The sequence below is a fragment of the Podarcis erhardii genome (genome assembly GCF_964252035.2).
Source record: "Podarcis erhardii genome assembly, chromosome: 6".
Taxonomy (NCBI): Eukaryota; Metazoa; Chordata; class Lepidosauria; order Squamata; family Lacertidae; genus Podarcis; species Podarcis erhardii.
The window spans coordinates 48,225,605-48,244,327 of record NC_138510.1 but is presented as its reverse complement, the minus strand read 5'-3'; the positions used below and the strand labels follow the sequence as shown (position 1 = coordinate 48,244,327).

General features: G+C 44.7%; 1 protein-coding gene across 6 annotated transcripts in view; it reads right to left on the bottom strand.

Moving 5' to 3' along the window:
* Window positions 1-18,723, bottom strand: part of TEAD3 (TEA domain transcription factor 3) — a 90,466-nt gene that overhangs the window by 13,429 nt on the left and 58,314 nt on the right. The window contains exons 3-6 of one of the 6 annotated variants that reach the window (XM_081866632.1): window positions 7,411-7,475; window positions 3,557-3,619; window positions 3,365-3,427; window positions 1,867-1,896 (exon numbers count right to left, since the gene is read on the bottom strand). In XM_081866632.1, the coding sequence (XP_081722758.1) occupies window positions 1,867-1,896; window positions 3,365-3,427; window positions 3,557-3,619; window positions 7,411-7,475 (221 nt within the window). The remainder of the gene's footprint in view (window positions 1-1,866; window positions 1,897-3,364; window positions 3,428-3,556; window positions 3,620-7,410; window positions 7,476-18,723) is intronic. The other 5 variants (XM_081866633.1, XM_081866635.1, XM_081866634.1 and 2 more) reach the window with 5 other exon arrangements.

The following is an 18,723-nucleotide window of genomic DNA, read 5'->3' as shown; positions in this document are numbered from 1 at the left end:
GAAGAGGAGGGAGGAAAGAAAAGAAATATGGTTAGTGCCTCTGCTGTCATAATGGGCACTGCAGGGAGGGGGGGAATCTGCATAATCCACAACAGGTATCAATAATGGGACTTCAAAGCATCAAAGGATGTCGGACTTCATTTTGTAAACAAACTACATCTGTCCCAGGCTGCTTTCTAATGCAGCCTGTTTTACTGAATCCACATGATGATCTGGGGCACGTGGCACAACAGGAATGAGGAAGAAAGGAGTGGATGGTATGAGGCTTCTCTCAATAGGTAACTTCTTCAACTTTACAAATCAAGGAAGATGTGCAGGAAGTGAGAACAGACCGCCCTGTTCTGTGGTTCTCCAAATCTGATGCCGGTCTGGGCACTGGCAGCAACATTCTTTTATACATTGCAGAGTTACTACTGCAAACAATGCACTAGATCTGGTCACTGCACTCTTCTGCCTGCAGAGCTATACAAAATAAACAGTGTGTTGCTGTATGTGGACAAGCTTAGGCTTCTTGAGTTGCGTGCGCATAACTCTTAGAGTAGTGCAAGTGGAGTAAAAAGTACCTAGGTAGTAATGATTCTTCGGTATTTGTGAGGGGCTAATTTGCACAGTCCTAAGTGGGTAGTGCTGTGGGTTAAACCAGAGAGCCTAGGACTTGCTGATCAGAAGGTCGGCGGTTTGAATCCCCGCGATGGGGTGAGCTCCCGTTGCTCGGTCCCTGCTCCTGCCAACCTAGCAGTTCAAAAGCACATCAAAGTGCAAGTAGCTAAATAGGTACCGCTCTGGTGGGAAGGTAAACGGTGTTTCCATGCGCTGCTCTGGTTAGCCAGAAGCGGCTTAGTCATGCTGGCCACATGACCCGGAAGCTGTACGCCGGCTCCCTCGGCCAATAAAGCGAGATGAGCGCCGCAACCCCAGAGTCGGTCACGACTGGACCTAATGGTCAGGGGTCCCTTTACCTTTACCTAAGCCTGGATGTAGATAAATGGGGCAATAGATCTTTTGCAGTTTTCTCCGTTTACCTTTGGCTCTCTCTTTAAAGACTCAAGGTGGTAAACTGGACCTGCATACTACTGATTTGCCCAGTCTTCTGGCATTGCAGAACACGAAACCACACTGGTTGGAGGTAGAGTGGTTCAGCAATACAGGGCAGAACTTATGGGCATGCACTTAAAATGTCCTCTCAAATAGGTTTGCAACAACAGTACCGCAAGGACAGAGTTGGGAAACCTATTTTCTGAGCATTCCCTCACCCTAGTCAGATACTTTACTTACTAGGCAATACCACTGATGACTGTTTGCATTTCTGTTCAGATATGCCTTAAATTAAAAGCTTTGATGTGCTTTGAGGTTTGTCCCTGTCAGCTGTAGGCTTAGGGGGCAAGATACATTTGCTCCTCCCCTTCTTAACAAAGGAGACCATAACAATATAATAATTTTTAAAAACTCAACAACACTGCCATGGGCATTCTTTGAATATTTGGCAAAATCTTGCCATAATCTAACAAGCATCAGTTGACTAGCATGCCAGCCCTAACTCTCAGGCAATGTATTGTCTGTCTTTTGTGGAAGACATGCTATTGACTAGAATTAAGATATATGTAAAAGTGTTCTACAGTTACATCTGGTCATCATATAATGTGTGCTACTGACTACAAGGACAGATCCTTTTAAAAAGATATTTTCCTCCATTCCATGCTGTTCTTCAACTGTGAGAGTTTTTATTATTAACTGAATTTTGGGTGTGGGGCACTTTATGCACACAATTTAATCTTCTTATAAACCAGCCAATTATTTTCTTAGTTTGGGGTAGAGGAATGAGGGCATGGTGGGAGGGACGACACACTATTTATGAGTTTTCCCAACCTGGTAATGGCAGCTCCTGCTTTGTGGACTCTAGAAAAGGAAGGGAGAGTATTTTGGACTAAATAAATTTGAACAGCTGAAAAGATTGGAATTTCTAGGTACTTTCCTATGCATAGGCCAAACCAAAAGAATAGACAGAGAACCAGAATCAGTTCAAAATACCCTTCAACCACTAACCCTTCATTAAGACCCCCCTCCCCCCTCAAAAACCCAAATCACAATACACAGAACACACAGAGGAAAGGGTAATAGGAAAGGTTAGCCAATCTCCAGTTACAGAAGAAAGAAGAAAAGAAAAGCCAACCACAGAAAGAAAGGCAATCACAGGATAAAAGCTCTCCAGTTTTATCCCTGCTCAACTTCCTTGGCTCCTGGTCCCACGTTCTTAGTCCAAGCATCCAGAATCAGCAAGAGCAGGCCTATGATGGAAGACACTCATCTCTGGTTCTGTGCATCTCCATCCTAATCGCCTTGTACCATTGCACTGGCCAACTTAGCCAAATATCCTCCCCAGGTATTAAAGATTGTTGGCCATATAGACTGGAAGTATGATACACTGATTGCACAAATTCCTATGCCTGCTATATGAGCCTCAGCTGCATAAATCCATCAGAATTTGTACCTACAAAACTTTGGGGTTTTCCCCTCCTGTATACTTCCCCATCCTCATCCAGTACAGAATGCTTTCCAAAAGTCTGGCTCTTCTGCTTTGGGGTGGGGTGGGGGAATGTGTTTTGGTTTTGTTTCATTGAAGCCTTAGTCTGCTACTTTAATGGTCAGCCCTGCTTGATGCATCATTGAACATCAGTAAGACTTATTTGAAAAACTTTTTTTTTTAAAAAAAAAAACACCCTGCTCCAGCACTACCTAGAAAATCTTAATGCTACAGAGTGGTAGATAGTGAAGTAGCACAGCAGAAGGAAATGGCTTCTTCTGTTGAATGGAAACAGAAGGAGAAGGGTGTTCTGTCCTATGCCTCTACTGGGAGGTACCCTTCCACTCAGTTGTTGCTCAGCAGAAGCGGCTGCTTAATACCACGACTGCACATTTCATGAGCCGTCATGGATCCTACTCGGCTTCCCTGATTTAGGCAAGGGTCCAGTTCCTGTAACAACAGTGGAGCACTTACATGGATATACCAAAGATGGCAGGTGGAGTGTGGAGAACTCTAGAAGTTCTTCTTGCTATGTCACCACCTGAAGGCTCCAGATGTGACTGGAAATGCACTCTCCAAGCTGACAAGGGACAGCTTTACTGGACTGTTTAGAGGTGGCTTGTCCTTGCCAGATCCTGCCATGCAGAAGTGCTCTATCGCTTTTTCCTTCCGATTCTCTCTCTCACCTCAGCGGCATTCTGAAAATTATCAGGTCCCAGGAACAAAGGGAGGGGAGCAAAGACACAACAAGCAGGGGGGAAAGAGTGGCAACCACAGAGCGCAGCATGTTAGTTGCCAGCATGGCCATGGCTCAAAAGGTGGGAAAGCCGGGGAAGCGCGTACCTTCAGCTTCGACTGAATCTCACGAGATTTCCGTCTGGCTAGAACCTGCAAGTGGCTAGAGACCTGCAGAGAGAAAAGCAGAAGGAGAGGGGGGAAAAACAGCAGAGCCGTCAACCAGAGGAAAGGAGAGGAAGGAGAGGGGGCTGCCCATGCTCACACACCACGGACGCATGGGCAGGGTCTCCAACGTACCTTAATGCCAACCTGGTACTCTCGCACCTTCTTCCGAGCTAGAACCTGTATGTGGCTGGACACCTACGCCCCGCCAAGTCATTCAAAAAGGAAAACACAAACAGAATGAAGACATGATCCCAAATTGTTTTGCGTGACAAGAGTGCTTCAAGCACCTAGGTTGGACACACACGCACACACACGCACACACACAATACACAGTCAAACAAGCCTCTGAAGCCATGTGAGGTTCCAGAGGAGAAGGATCTGTACTCAGGATGAATGGCAGGTAATACAGACTGTAATGATATGGCTAACCTCTCAATGGGAGGAAATTGCTACAGACCCACTGAATGCCATGGACTTGAGCATAGTGTGCTATATTTGGGGATTTTATCCTTTGCAAATAGCAATTAATAGTGTAAGTGTAGCTCACTCTCATGAGAATTATATGCACTACTGATCATCATGCTTTTAGGAACCACTCATGCTTCAGTCTATAAGCCATTCCCAACAAAATGTTTTGCTGATCCAGATCTGTACCCACATGACTCCTCTCCATAGCCATGTAAATCCAGATGCACTTCTTCAGTTCTCCTAATTGAATTGATACACAATCAAGCATTGAAAACAGTTTCCAATCTGGGTCTCAAAAACCTAAGTGCACAGTCCCCTGGTTCTTAAATATTTTTCAGCTCTTCATTCAGACAGCAATAACCTCAGTACTGCCGCTAAATTAAGCAAACAGAACCACAAGTTTACCTATTGTGATCCCTCTAGAACAACATGCCTTACACAGACACTTTTTACCACTAAGCGATAATATATGGCAGTGTTTTTATGCATCCAAGGCTTTGAGAGCAGAAATTGTCTATTGGACAAGTGACCATGGCTCTGAGAGCTGTATGAACATTTTGGGTAGAAACCCAATTTCTTTTGGGTTTAAACCTGACTCCAGAAATAATATTCAAAGGAACCACTAGACAAAGCTCTTTGTTACCAAAATATAAATCAGAATCTTGCATATGATCCACAGAAAGGAGATTTGACAAATCTGAAGACTATATGAGAACACCCAAGACTACACCAACTATTTGTCTATGTTAGAGACAACCAATGGAGACTGGTGTTTCCTTGCTGTGTAGGCTGTTGTCTACTTTAATTGCCTTTGGATGGATTTAGTTTTATATCAGAGCACTGCTCCAATGATTTAGCATTACTAGTCACATGCAGTGAGTCAAACAATAGGAAAAAGACAAGTTAAGTCTACTTTCTTTCATAATGGAGGCTATCCATGCTCTGCCATTGAAAAGGGCAACTCTCATTTGCCAAAACAAATGAGTGTGCTACTAGCAAGTCTGAGCTAGGGGCAGCCTTCACAAACCTTGTGTCATCCAGATATTTTGGGCTACTGGCTAGGGCTGCCAGGAGTTTTAGTCCAAAACATCTGGAGGGCACTGAGTTGGCAAAGGCTTCCCTAGATTCACCAGAAAGTGTTAGGACTGCAGACCTTGAAGCAGAGGCCAGAATGACTGTATAATAGATACATATAATGCATAGCACCTCTAAGTTTAATTCCATAAGATCTGCTTCCATCCAATCATAACTACTGCCTGGTAAAATCAGCAAAGACATGGATCTGATATTTCCAACTTTGCCCTAATGCAGGACACAATCCAGAAACAAATAAAGGGGAGCTGGTGATATCTTAATTGATGGATTTTAGAAGGTTTCAGCTCTCCCATCAATGACTTTCATTAACATACCATACAATGTGGTGCAGCAATCAAACTGCTAGCACATTTGCTAAGCTAAGCAAGATCTGGTATGGTATCAAACTGGATGGGGGACTGAGTGTTGAGATTCCTGCATTGCAGGGGGTTGGACTAAATGACTCTCAGGGTCCTTTCCAAGTCTTTGGGTCCTTTCCAAGTTTGATTTGATAACATAATACACTACAAGTAGCTAATGAGAACTAGGAGTTCCAGAAGGAATTCTACGCTTGCCCACCATTGAAGTCTAAGCACCATGAGCTTCTCTTACATGTTTGTGGGGAGGCCAAGATACAAGGAATAACTCTTTGGCCATGCCTTTGGTTCTGTGCCAATTGTTCATTTGAGTATTTAAGAACAAGCCAGCATACAGGGTACGTCCCACCAGGAGGCAGTCCTAGAGTTACACGAGAGTGTGTTTCCCATGCCTTTTGGAAAGATGTTACGGATAAGCCTTTGGTCTGACACACTGTCAACTGCTCCATGAATTCTGAGATTACAAATTCTGCAACCATTTAATGGATTGCAGAGCAGGAATGTGTTGACTATTACAAAAAAGAGGGACATCTGCCATTGCTACAAAAAAAAGGAGTGCCTTCATGAGGATTCTTTCAGGTTCCAGGCAAAGTCTTTAGCTACGTTTGCACATCACACTAAGCCAAACTACAGCTTAGTGCGAATGTGCAAACATGCTGGCTCCTGGCAAGCGGATCACATTCACTTTGCTCCTCTCCAGGCTTTTGAGGTCTTAAAAGTGTTGTCCAAACCTGGGGTCATGGTTAAGGTCTACCATTCTTAACCACATTCTATAGCCAAGTTTTGTCCTGTGGTTAAAGAAGAAATACTTTAGACCAGGGACGTCCAACTCCCAAGAGACTGCGATCTCCCAAGAGTAAAAAACTGGCAGTGATCTACCCCTTTTTTTGGGGGGGGGGTTCAGGTCAAATTGCAATCATGCGCAAATGGAGGATGGGGAATACAGGGTGTTTCAGCCCAAGGGCTGCATTTGCTCTTGACTGACCTTTCAAGAACTGTATGCCAGCAGTGGTTGTGACCAAAATTGTTGCTGCCACCTCATTCCTTCTCTCTTCCTCTCCTACTCTCTCTGCCCCACCCCTAACACAGCATCAAGACCAGTAATGGTGGTGGTGGTGGAGTTAACTTGATGTAGGACAACCCGAACATGAACACAGCATGATAAGAAGAATCAAGTAAATAGATCTGTCACCAAATTGCTGATTGCCTGGGTGGGCAATGCAGCCCTTAGGTCGAGTGGTTTTCACTTCTGCCCTGAAGATTCAAAAAGCACCCACAGCCAACTGGAAAGATGGAAGCTACAATTATGGATGCATAATTGTTGCTAGGGGCCAACTTCTATTTTTGAAAGAAAAATCTTCCCCTTCACCACTCCCAATGCTGTGCAGCATCTCTTATCAAGCTCTAACTATGGTCCTACTTCAGGATTCTTCCCAGTCAAGTGGTGGAGACAAAATGATTATTTACTCCTTTAAGGGAATTTGGAAGGGCAATAAAAGGGCCAGTAAAGTTTGCTGTGGTGGGAGAATATGAAGTTACAGAGCTCCTATAACTCCAACTAATTCTGGAAGGAGCATTTTTTTAAGCCTTCACCAATTATGAGTGCTTGCAAGAGAGAGAGAGCGCTTGCGATGCATCAAGGCACCTGCGAGTTACAGTTGCCATTACACACCCCTTGGCTTTATTCAGTAACTTCCTACCAAAGATCCCAAAATATTGAAGCCAAGGTTAATTCTCTAACTTTTAAGGCAACTATCACCTATGTTAGGAAAAAAAGAAACTGAAGCAGGGATCTCAACCATACCCAACAGACTGGAGCCAGAAAAAGAACTTTGATGTCCCAGATCTCTCCAACATATTTACTACTAGCTCTGATGCCTCATCACACTTCTGAGTGGTACACTGAATAATGGCAATGGAACAGGCACACACACACGGACGGACACACACACACACACACACACGTGGGTGATTTCACGAGGCCACTTCCTCCTTCAGTCATCCTACTGCAAGGTTGATTTTTTATTTTATTTTTAAGGAAAGGGCAAGAGCTAGGTACATTTTTACCTGTTTCCTTGTCCTTGTTTTCCCCGTCCGTAACTTGATGTACCTTGCTATCAATTCATTGCGACCTAAGGGGATAAATGAATATATAAATGACATGACGAGACAGCTGGAGCTTTGCCTTCCTTCTCCGACTACCTGCTGAATAAAGGCCGTCCCCTCTGAGAGGTCAGAACAACCTTCTGGAACTCTTAACTCTGAGAAACCAAGAACCACAAAACAACTGGAGCAAGAGGCCTAGCTGAATGACATTTTACCAGAAGGTGGCACTAACACAACAGTTGTCCGAATGAAGGAGGTTAGCCAGAAAGGCAGCGCCCCCAGCCCTGGCTGTTTATACACTGAACAAGGCACCTACAACAGCACACCACGTGGATGGCAAAGGAACACGAAATTTAATGGTGTGAGCACAGAAAGCAGGGCACAAACACGGGACACCCAGAAACCTAGCAGGGAAGGCACCGCTCCCATTGTGTCAGCTACAGAATTTCCTCCCACTATGCTGGGAGAGGCCCAAGAGGCCACTGCTGAGGGCTGTGCTGGGAACCGGGCACGCTTCTTTCCTAATCCCAAGTTCTCACACGTGTGCTTCACTCCAGAAGCTTACAAGGGTCCTTTGGCCACGATCCCAATGGGAAATAGATCAAAATATTGTGACCTATCAAGGAATTGGCTATGATATGGAGTGCGCGCACACACACACCCCTCCCAGAGTTTTGGGTTCCATTTTGCGGCACTACACAGGACACCCAAACCCATGGGATATTTTAAGTGGTGCTGGCCTTTTAAGAGAGAACTTCCCAACCGCCACCTCCTCCTCCTCCTAATTTGAAGCAGAAGAGCTTTTGCTCCACATTTTACAGGCCAGCTGTGGCCAATCTAAATTCAAACGTCAGAGCAGCTGGGAGCTCTCTTTTCCCCTCATCCCCTCCCCTCTGAACATGGTGGGGGTGAGGGGGGGGGAATGGGGCGGGGAAGCACGCCAGATTTATTTTAATGGACCAGATGGTGGTGGCTGAGGCTTCCTGAAATGCCCTTGCAGCTAACTTAGAAGATCTCTAAATAATAATATATTTATTTTTTTCTTTAAAAAAGAAAGCTGGAGCAACTGTGGCTGCCCTGGCGATACCAATGCCCTGTATTCCTTTCATGACAGCCACTGGATGTCCTCTCTGAGAACAGGCTTCACTCTTTGAAATAAAGACACGCAACAGCCCCTCACCCACTCCTTTCGCTCCCCACCCCAACACACAATCCCAGTCTTGGACAGACAAGGCCAGGTGCTCCACAGGGTCAAGCAGCACCACGTGAGAGGGACAGAGGAGGATGATACCCTATACCGGAGTAACAATGCCCTTATAAAAGCCAGCTGGCTCAATGCACATCCCTTGATATCTGTAGCTCCTGGCACGCCTTTAAAACAAACAAACGAAAAAGCAGGCCCCAGAGGCCTTGGTCTCTCTTACTGGGGGACCCAAATAGCTCTGCAAACCACTCAAGTACCGGCGTACTCTTTACAACCAAATCAGCATGGTGCCGCTCGACTTAGCTGAGGAGTCATGCCTTCGGTGTTGTGGGTCCAATTCTATGGAACTCCCTCCCCACTAGAAATCAGGCAGGCACAATCCCTGACGAATTTCAGGTTAAAATCGTTTTATTCCAGGAGGCCTTTGCACCATGAATTTTGTTCTGCGGGGCTTTTTTCCCCCCAGCTGGATCTCGCCAGAACTCAGTTCTGGCACCTCTCAGGTGGGTGCCATTGCCATTCTAAGAGAACAAGGGAGGTGTTCATGGTGAGTTCCGGCACCTCTTTTTCTAGAGCAATAGCACTGATGTTCCGCGATGTTTCTTTTATGTTTAAGCCTTCCACGTGGTATGTTTCGAATTTTGTAAGCCACTTGGAGATCCAGTCAGTCAGTCAGTCAGTTTTATTGCACATAGCCAAAGGCTGCCACAATGTACACAGAATCATTCAACAATTAAAAGAAAATATACTGGATTGATACAAAAAAGTAAAACGTTTATGTTATCAAGACATTACCTACTCTAAACAGAGCTATAAAAGTACCTTAATATACAAATTAAGACATTAAACAATAAAATTTATAAGCTAAAATTATCACATGGCTACATATATTAAAAATATATATCCAGGTGCAGTCAAAAACTGGGTATATTTTTAAAAAGGAATAGACAGACCAGGAATCGGGAACCTTCACCTCGCCCTGTGGAGGGCTGCATTCCTTCAGAGGTGGGGGACTGAAGCCAGTCAGGGACCGAGCCCAAACTAAAAGTGGGTGTGGTCACACCTGCACTCACTACTGTTGGGAAAGGGACAGATTGCAGAAGGCTTTCTCCGCTCATCCGTCCATCTCCATTTTGGCTTTCACTCCATTCCACTTATATGAAATGAAGACAAGGCTGTGGGTGCCCTGCAAGTAAGGCCTCCGACTCCAGAAGGGCAAACAGCTGTATTTGTGGGGGACCCTTCCCCTCATTCCCCCCCTAGGCACTACACTAATGTGGCCTTATAAGCAATTCACAAATATTTTATTTAAATTCCAGCACTGTCTCTCATTTGTGCACGTGCGCACACGCACACCTGATTCACAGTTGTGGAAAATGAGGCACAAAACTAAAACAATCCCCATGAAAGCGTACCACTCATGGCATTGATAGTCTCATTGTCCACTCACCTGTGCATGCTAGGATAAGACAGAGGGCCCAGTTTTATAGACATAGAAAGTGGTGTTTCTGGTGTGATGAAGATACAAATGTTGCTGTGCAACTCAGCAATTCTTCAGCCTTTTAGACTAGCAAAAGTATTATTTGACATTGTCTGTCAACTATTTATTGATTCAAAAAGGTGATGGGTTTCCAGATTAGACTGCCCATTAAACATTGAAATAACTGCACCCAAAGGTGGCCAAAGTCAATTCCAGAGCAATAGATGGTGGGGCTGCCATAGCTTAAACCCACAATGAAGTTTTGCCTCCAGTCTGGACTATTGCAGGCAGCAGCATAGCATGGGAGCGGCAGACAAGCTAAAGGGCTGACTCCTTGTCATAGCAATGCCCTCCTACCCTTGGTCCAGGTGTGCTTCAAATGCCTTGATGCTTGCAAAAGGTTGGCCACCCATGACCCACAGGCCATTCTGAGAAAGAGCTATACAGTGGTACCTCTGGATACGAACGGGATCCATTCCAGAGCCCCGTTCGCATCCTGAAGTAAACGCAACCCGTGTCTGTGCGTCTCATGATTCGCCGCTTCCATGCATGCATGTGACGTCATTTTTACCATCTGCGCATGCGCGAACGTTACTTCCGGGTCGCCGCGGAGCACAACCCGAAAGCGCTCAACCTGAAGTAACTTCAACCCGAGGTATGACTGTACAAATAAACTGGGAGATACAGGCAATTTTGGCTAAGCAGAGTTCAACAAATCTCTTTTTCCTCCTACTTGCCTCCCTATATTTTGTATGCATAATTCATTAACTGATCCTTAACTAGAAAACTTCATTGTTTTTGACTGGCTCTCCCCCACGTGGGATCTGACATCACAATGGATCAAAGGAACGCTTCTTTTCAGAGGGGAAGTGTTTTAATTGACTCAGGATGTCCAGGTCCTGTGCTGACTTAATCATTGTTTCCATGGATGCAAACTGCATGCCCACCGCTTGGGAGAAAATAATTTTGCCTGTTAACGCTCTACAAACCTTTGCAATTCAATATTTTGCCTGTGGACATTTTGCTCCTTGCTTTTAGAATTCAACATCTTAAAAGTCAATTCAGAGTACTACCAATAGGTCCACTTCTGTTTTACAGTGGTGCCCCGCAAGACGAACGCCTCGCAAGACGGAAAACCTGCTAGACAAAAGGGTTTTCCGTTTTGGAGGCACTTTGCAAAACGAATTTCCCTATGGGCTTGCTTCGCAAGACAAAATGTCTTGCGAGTTTTTCCGACTTTTTTCCCCTTCCCCCCCCGTTTTCTAAGCCGCTAAGCCGCTTATCAGCTGATCCGCTAGACCGCTAAAAGCCGTTAAGCCGCTAATAGCGCTAATCCGTCAATGGGCTTGCTTCGCAAAACGAAAAAACCGCTAGACGAAGAGAATCGCGGAACGGATTCTTTTCGTCTTGCGAGGCACCACTGTATTTCTTTAAAAAAGGAAGCTACCTTTATAGTGTTACCAGATAGTCTCTCTTACATGCCCAAACAAATCTTATTTTTGATGTGATACTGAGAAAACCAAAATAACATGGCCAGAAAGCCACAGTTGAAGAATTGTGTGCAAGGATACAGAATCTGGGCTTGCTGTGATTCTTCAACAGCTTAGATGAATTGCTTGTTATTTGCTGCATCTCATTCCCCTTTCCTCTTTGAGAGGGGTAAGAAGGAGGCAGGTTTCCTGCCTGCAAATTTAATATTTTGCAACTGCTTGTAGCAGCAGTGCCACTGCATGCAACCATATGCATACTCATGTGTGTTAATAAACACACATGGGATCTGAGCCATTCCAAAACAAAAGACCATAAAGAAGGAGACCAGACCAACACAGACTGTGAGATGGGGAACTAGGCAGGTGTGTAAACTGAAGTCTTTCTAGATCAGCGTTTTAATGGTTTTAGAAGCACTTAACCCTGCACTGACAGCTTTCTGATGTTCATTTTACGAACAACAACTGACTTTTCAACTAACTGATTGCTATACTGGTTGAGAAATGAATTAATGGACTGACTCATGGTTTCACAGCACTAGTTGGATATCTTGTCTTGACTTAACGTCGCTCACCATTTAAATTCTCCTTTTTAATAGTGCAACCCTAGGCATGTCTACTTGGAATTAAGTTTCGCAACAGAGTCCAATGGTGCTTGCTTCCAGGTAAGCAAGCACAGGATCATAACCATTGTACATTAATTGATCATTTCACTGGCTGGACGGATTATAATATTGACTGGGTTAATTGTTTATTGCACCTTCATAGGTGTGACATTTGATTGGTTACTATGCTGCTGGAAGATAAAATGGAAAGAGACACTAACTTTACTATGAATGAAATATCAACTTGCTTCACTCTATATATGCTGCTGAGGCCACTAATTCTTTCCCCAACTTTGGCTTAGTGTGGGGGAAAGGGAACAATGCAATTACAAGGAATGTGGAAGAGATCCCTAGCCACAACCATGCTATGTTTGCCACTTTGATTACAAGGCTCCAAACTCCCACCATTATCTTTCTCATCAGAACAGCAGCAGCTAAACTGAGATTTACAACAGAGCTAGAGATTTCAGCCTCTTTTTATCTTTCGGCATGTACCCTGAACAGAGGTAGCACAGGTCTCTCCAACTCAAGAAACAAAAAGTATTTTTGATGTTCTTCCCAACTAGGCATCGGCCGGGAGGCACAACCAGTGTTAGAAACTCAGATATATAAGTTAGGTGCCAAATGGTTCCTTAAACCAAAGTTACAGTCGCCAAAACGGAATGTCTTGTTGCCATTTGGGGGCCAGATGATTCTAAAGTCTTGTTTTTCAAATGATGGACTGATTGTGATAGATTCTCAGTCAAACATCTGGCCAGTTCAGAGGACAACTTTGAGCTAGGTTAAGCACTTTGAGAACTTAAAAGAAGAAAAGTCACTTGATCCAGGGTGAGTCCATATTTATATTGGCATATTCCAACCTCTTTTTCTTATCTGTGACATGGACCATTCATAACGTAAGAATATTCTTCACAACTATGAGCACTGCAGTGGGGTGGAGTAAGTGAAGACATGCTACAACAATTAGCTATAATGTTCACTGCCCCTGCTCAGGCTGCACAGAAAAGCATTTTGGTTTCTGAAATTCATTCTGATTGTGCAGGTAAAATATAACGGATAGAATTCTACAGGATGGGCATAAGTGTGTGAAAACAGTCAAGATCCAAGGAGGCAGGCACCTCTAGACAGTGGAGATGTCAGGCACCATTCTGGCACCCAGGCATCTTCACTTGGTCGCAAGTGGCCAAAAGGCAGATGCAAAATGTGCCTGGCGCCTGGCTAATGTCAAACACTGGGCATGACACAGTCAAGCTACTGGAAAAACACATCAGCCTATTCCTGAACTTCTAAACTATAAATGAAGTTTTAAGATATTGAAGCACAGTAGAGCAAAAGGTCAATAAAAGAAACCAAAATGTTGAATTCGCTCAGGTACTTGCTCAAATTATACAGAGGTAAACAGGGTAACTTACAGGAATTGCAAGCTCAGTTACTACTAGTAACACTTCATCACACACTCAGTACAGAGACAGAGCTGTAGGTAAATACACCTGAAAGCTAACTAGTCTGACAAGAACAGTTTAGGAGTAAACAATGGGTGTTAAGACTCTAGTTCTGCTATGCAGCAGGGGGTGGGTGCTAGGGAGGTACAATGATGGGATGGAAACAAACAGATTGGTTTTTACAAAGCAGGCAGGACCAATGTGTGTGTGCTTTGATGAGCATAAGGAAATCCTTAAATTGGGATCCTGAAAAGCAAAGCATATACCCAGGTGATTGGTACAAAACCATTTTTACAATTGATGTCAAGAACACAAATCAGTGCCAGTGTTTGCTGCTTTTTAGGTCTGGGCCCCACTGGGAACAGCAAGGGCACCAGGACAGAGAAATGTCTCCAAGGAAACTACTGACTCTGGATGAGTCCCTTAACAAAGGAATGCCAACAGCAGACAGGAACCTTTAAGATCCTGGATGTAGAACAGAATTGCGAGTGCTGTTTACAAGAAAATTGAAAATAAGTTGTTTGGATAGGTAGGAAAGGCAACAGAAAGAACTTCTAAATTCACCCAGCACTTTCACTACAACCAACTGATGATTTGCTGGAGTGCTCATCATTTTAGTATGTAGATGAACTGATGGGAGATAAAGCCAACAAGCATTAGCAGTCTTCCTCCTGTTCACAATGCCCCTTCCGTCCAGTCTATGGCAGTGTCATTTTCGTTAACTTGTTGAAAGAATTTCCAGCTCATCTTATTACCGTAAAGTTTCCTGGTTTTTCAGTGCTCCCGATCCCACAGGACTTTGCACATATTAATTATACCTGTGAAGGATACCTCCCTGTGGATGTTTGTGCTGTGCTGCACACACGGGCATGGGTGGTGGTGTGGAGAGGAACCCATGAGATCAGGGCATGGGCTACTCAGCATGGCCCCCTATTCCTTGCTGTCATCTTGCTGAATATGGGAACTGAAACAAACTTCATAGGGCTTAGAGAGATTGTTCCTCTGAACCAGTCGAATAGTTTTGTGTCTTTCTGTCTAAAGCTAAACATTTCTAGTCCATGTCAACACATATGGGCGGATGAGTAGAACTACCAAGGCATGCCTGTCTCTAAGAGCACACCTGTTTATTTCACACTCAAAACAGTCTTCTAATGACAAGACACATAACTGACTGTGAGCTAAATCTAAACACAATGAAGATGTCTTTGGTAATTGTCAATATAAGGTATAACCTACCCAAATAATGAACCTATGTCTAGGATGCCAGCCACAACCACTGCACAATTTTCTCATTCTCTTGCAAGCAGATAAGAACCATGCATACACAAGCAACATTTCTCACTGAAACGAGGCACAAACAATTACACGCCTACTTCTCCGTAACACATTCTTCACTGTTGTAAATCACTACGGCCAAGTAGAGAGACAGCAGAATTTAAATATGGAAAAGTCCTGCTTACGCAAAGTATTAATTGTATATGCTTGGAGAAGTCAGGCCACAATCCCCAGAATCCTTCCACGTGTTAAGAAGCAAACTAGATGTTACATGAGAGGTGTGTGCAGCCGTCTGACTTCTTTAAAAATGAACAAAAGCCTTAAGAGCCTTCAGTTAAGAATAGTAGAATGGGGAGGGGGGTACTTTATGGTCCAGGTACCTGTACTATTCTTCTCCATGAGCAGAAGTGGGGGGAAATGAATGGAGAATAAAGGGTTACACAAAGTTCCCCTCCACCCCTCTTCCTATCGAACTGTCATCTCCTGATGGCTGCTTGTTGTTCACAAGAGCAGCAGCTGCCCTCGGTGTGTCTCCTGTGTACCATATCAGCTTGGCCCTAAAACACAAGAGGAACCCACCTCAAAGAGTTCCAAAGTGAGCACACTAGAAGACTGTAAAACCTTCTTTAAATCAGAAGCTGTATATAAGCTGGATTAAAAGAAAAAGAGCACTGGCAGTAGCAAGCACAGGCAAAGAAACCCCTTTTGCAACTTTTCTCTCCCAGTGTCATTTTGTGTTCCTATCTGTGCCATGAAGATAAAGAGTCAACTGTGAAGCTCTGTGTGTGTGTGTTCTTCCCACTCCAGGGCACCTGCCATGGCTAATTGTCTCCCTCTGGTACCGGCAGGCACTGCAGACCTGCCCCTGCTCAGCTGTCCCGGTCCCGTGATTCACCAGAGGCTGTGCCATTCCCTCCGAGGGCACGTCCTCCTCCAAATTACTACATTCTCCAAATTCCTCTTCCCTGACACCACCACGTGAACCAGTTGGACAGCTCTGTTAAAAATAACCTAGTGGGGCAACCTTCCAGCCAATCAGCAGCAGGCAGCATACCAGCCCAGGCGGAGCGCAACTCAAGTTACACCTGCTGTCTGGGGCAAGTGCGCAGCCTCCCCTGTGCCTGGCTCAGCTCCCTTCCTAGCCCAGCGGAGGAGAAAGAAATGCCCCTTGCCATACACGGACCAGACCCTTCTGCTCTCTCGCTTGCTCTCTCTCCCTCTCTGGCTCTTGCACACTGGCCACCGTTCAAGTGCTATAGGTTACCACAGGTCACAGCTCTCCCTCCTTCCCTTCAACCGCTCTTCACAGCAGCTGGGAGATCAGTCCCTGTGTCAGTAACCGGCTCGCTCTCAGCCAAGCACGACCCATTTATCGTAGGCGTTCGGCTCGCCTCGTCAGTGTTCTAGGATTCCTGAGGCATCCTGCTTCCAGCACCTGCTCTGAAATGAAGCTCTCTTTGACCTTCCAGAAGCCCTTGCGCCCCTGCCCCCCCATCTCATCCACCCACCTACCCAAGGCTGGACAGCTACGAATGGAATGTCTCACCACCAAGTTCAATCTAGACCAAAAAATATATATACCCACAGCTGAAGAACACCATTCTGTTAGTCTAAGAGCACCACAAGCAATGGTGCTTTAGCAGTCTGCTGCTAGGCTTTTTGGTACAAAGCATGGCATATTCTTAACAAGCAGTTGGGGCCTTTTGCAGAAATAATTTCTAAGAACTGTCAGCCAAAACGCTCGGAAAGGCCAGGCTGCATTCACAGAACACCCTTCGTGATTATCCTGAATGGCTACCCTACTTCTGTATGGACTGCACACTCTTTGTGTATCAACAACACCCATTTCTCACAGAAAGGGTTTTGCTAAGCGGCATTGCAGAAGGATGCCCCAGACGCAAACTCTACTTTTTTATATATAATCTTTATTTACAAATTAAAAATTGCACATAATCAGATACGCTGTTCTGTTATGAAAGAAAAAAAACACACAAAAAGAAAATAGAAAAGAAAAAGAAAAACAAGAAAAAGTAGAAGAGAGGAAAAAGATGGAAAAAAATAGGAAGAAAGTTTAATGAAACATCTTATCAACGACATACAGGTTTTTTTAGGAAATACAAACCATCATCGACATTATTTTAAACATATAATTCCAGTAAGCAGTCCTTTTATCTTCACCTTGTCGATTTCTCCTCACTACTCTTACTCTCTTATCTGTGCCTATTCTCTGGTTTTATTCCCTGATTTGTTTAAAATCATTCGTGGGGGGGAATAAAAAACCTCTACTGTTATTTAATGCAGAAAGTATTGTTGTAAACAAAATCTCACAATTCCTATCACAGTATGCACCTATGGTATGCATGTGCGCACGCACACTGGAAATGGGTGGGCTTGTTCATGTGAATACAGTTCATGTGAATACAGTGAATACAGTGGATATGCTCCACTCTAAGGAGGAGTACCTACTCCTGCTCCTTCTTCAATGGAACTTCACCACTCAGACCCAGTTCACACAGCACTTTTTTTACTTCACGCAATCAACTTTCCTTGGGTTTGTGCTCACATAGGGAAATATTAACCCATGAACTGGGTGTTCTCTGAGACGGCCGGCAGCAATTCCCAAGATTTGAGGTGGCACTTTTCCCATGTCCGTTATCACTAGTACATGAACTACATTTATCCACATAACTGTATGCCCAAGGAAGTTTTGAGACCAGGGAGCAGGGGCAGGGGTGGTGCTATTTTGTGCGAATAAGTCCTCATGTGTGAACAGGAACTAAAGTACAATTTGTTGTTGTTGTTTAGTTGTGTTCAACTCTTCGTGACCCCATGGACCAGAGCCCGCCAGGCACTCCTGTCTTCCACTGCCTCCTGCAGTTTGGTCAAATTCATGCTTGTAGTTTCGAGAACACTGTCCAACCATCTCGTGCTCTGTTGTCCCCTTCTCCTTGTGCCCTCAGTCTTTCCCAACATCAGGGTCTTTTCCAGGGAGTCTTCTCTTCACATGAGGTGGCCAAAGTATTGGAGCCCCAGCTTCACGATCTGTCCTTCCAGTGAGCACTCAGGGCTGATTTCCTTCAGAATGGATAGGTTTGATCTTCTTGCAGTCCATGGGACTCTCAAGAGTCTCCTCCAGCACCATAATTCAAAAGCACCAATTCTTCGGCGATCAGCCTTCTTTGTGGTCCAGCTCTCACTTCCATACATCACTAAAAGTGCAATAAGGATTCATAAAACTGGAAGTTGCTACTTGCAAGAGCAGAAACTTGTAACTTCACAGCAGAAAAACTGAGTGCTGCTTTCTATGTTATTTAACCGTACTTCCATATTTATAAGCACACAAAAGCATCAGGTGAAAGATGGTCAAGAATGTGCATATTTAGACTTCCGGGTTGGCGCCTCCGGTAATGGCGGAATTCCTCTGATCGGGAGGAATTTGCTTTGTGGAAATCCGGGTCTGGCCGCCACGGCGAAGGCGGAGACCCACTAAAAATCACAGGCGGGTGAAGCCTGTGAATGTTGGATTCGGCTGGCACCTTTTGCGCCTCCCCTACTCGCAGGGAAACCCGGTTTCGGGGATCTGGAGCGACATGGGGTGAGCGGCGCGGTGCTTCGAATTGATTGCTTTTTCCACGGAGCGAAGCCGCATAGCTGTTGCCGGAGAGCGCTGACTTTTTCCTGTGGACAATTTGATCTTAAAGCAACTACCCGTGAGTAGAGTGAAGAATTGGATTTTTAAACGTCTTAATTTGGCACCGAAACGGGGAGGTTCAAAACAGGA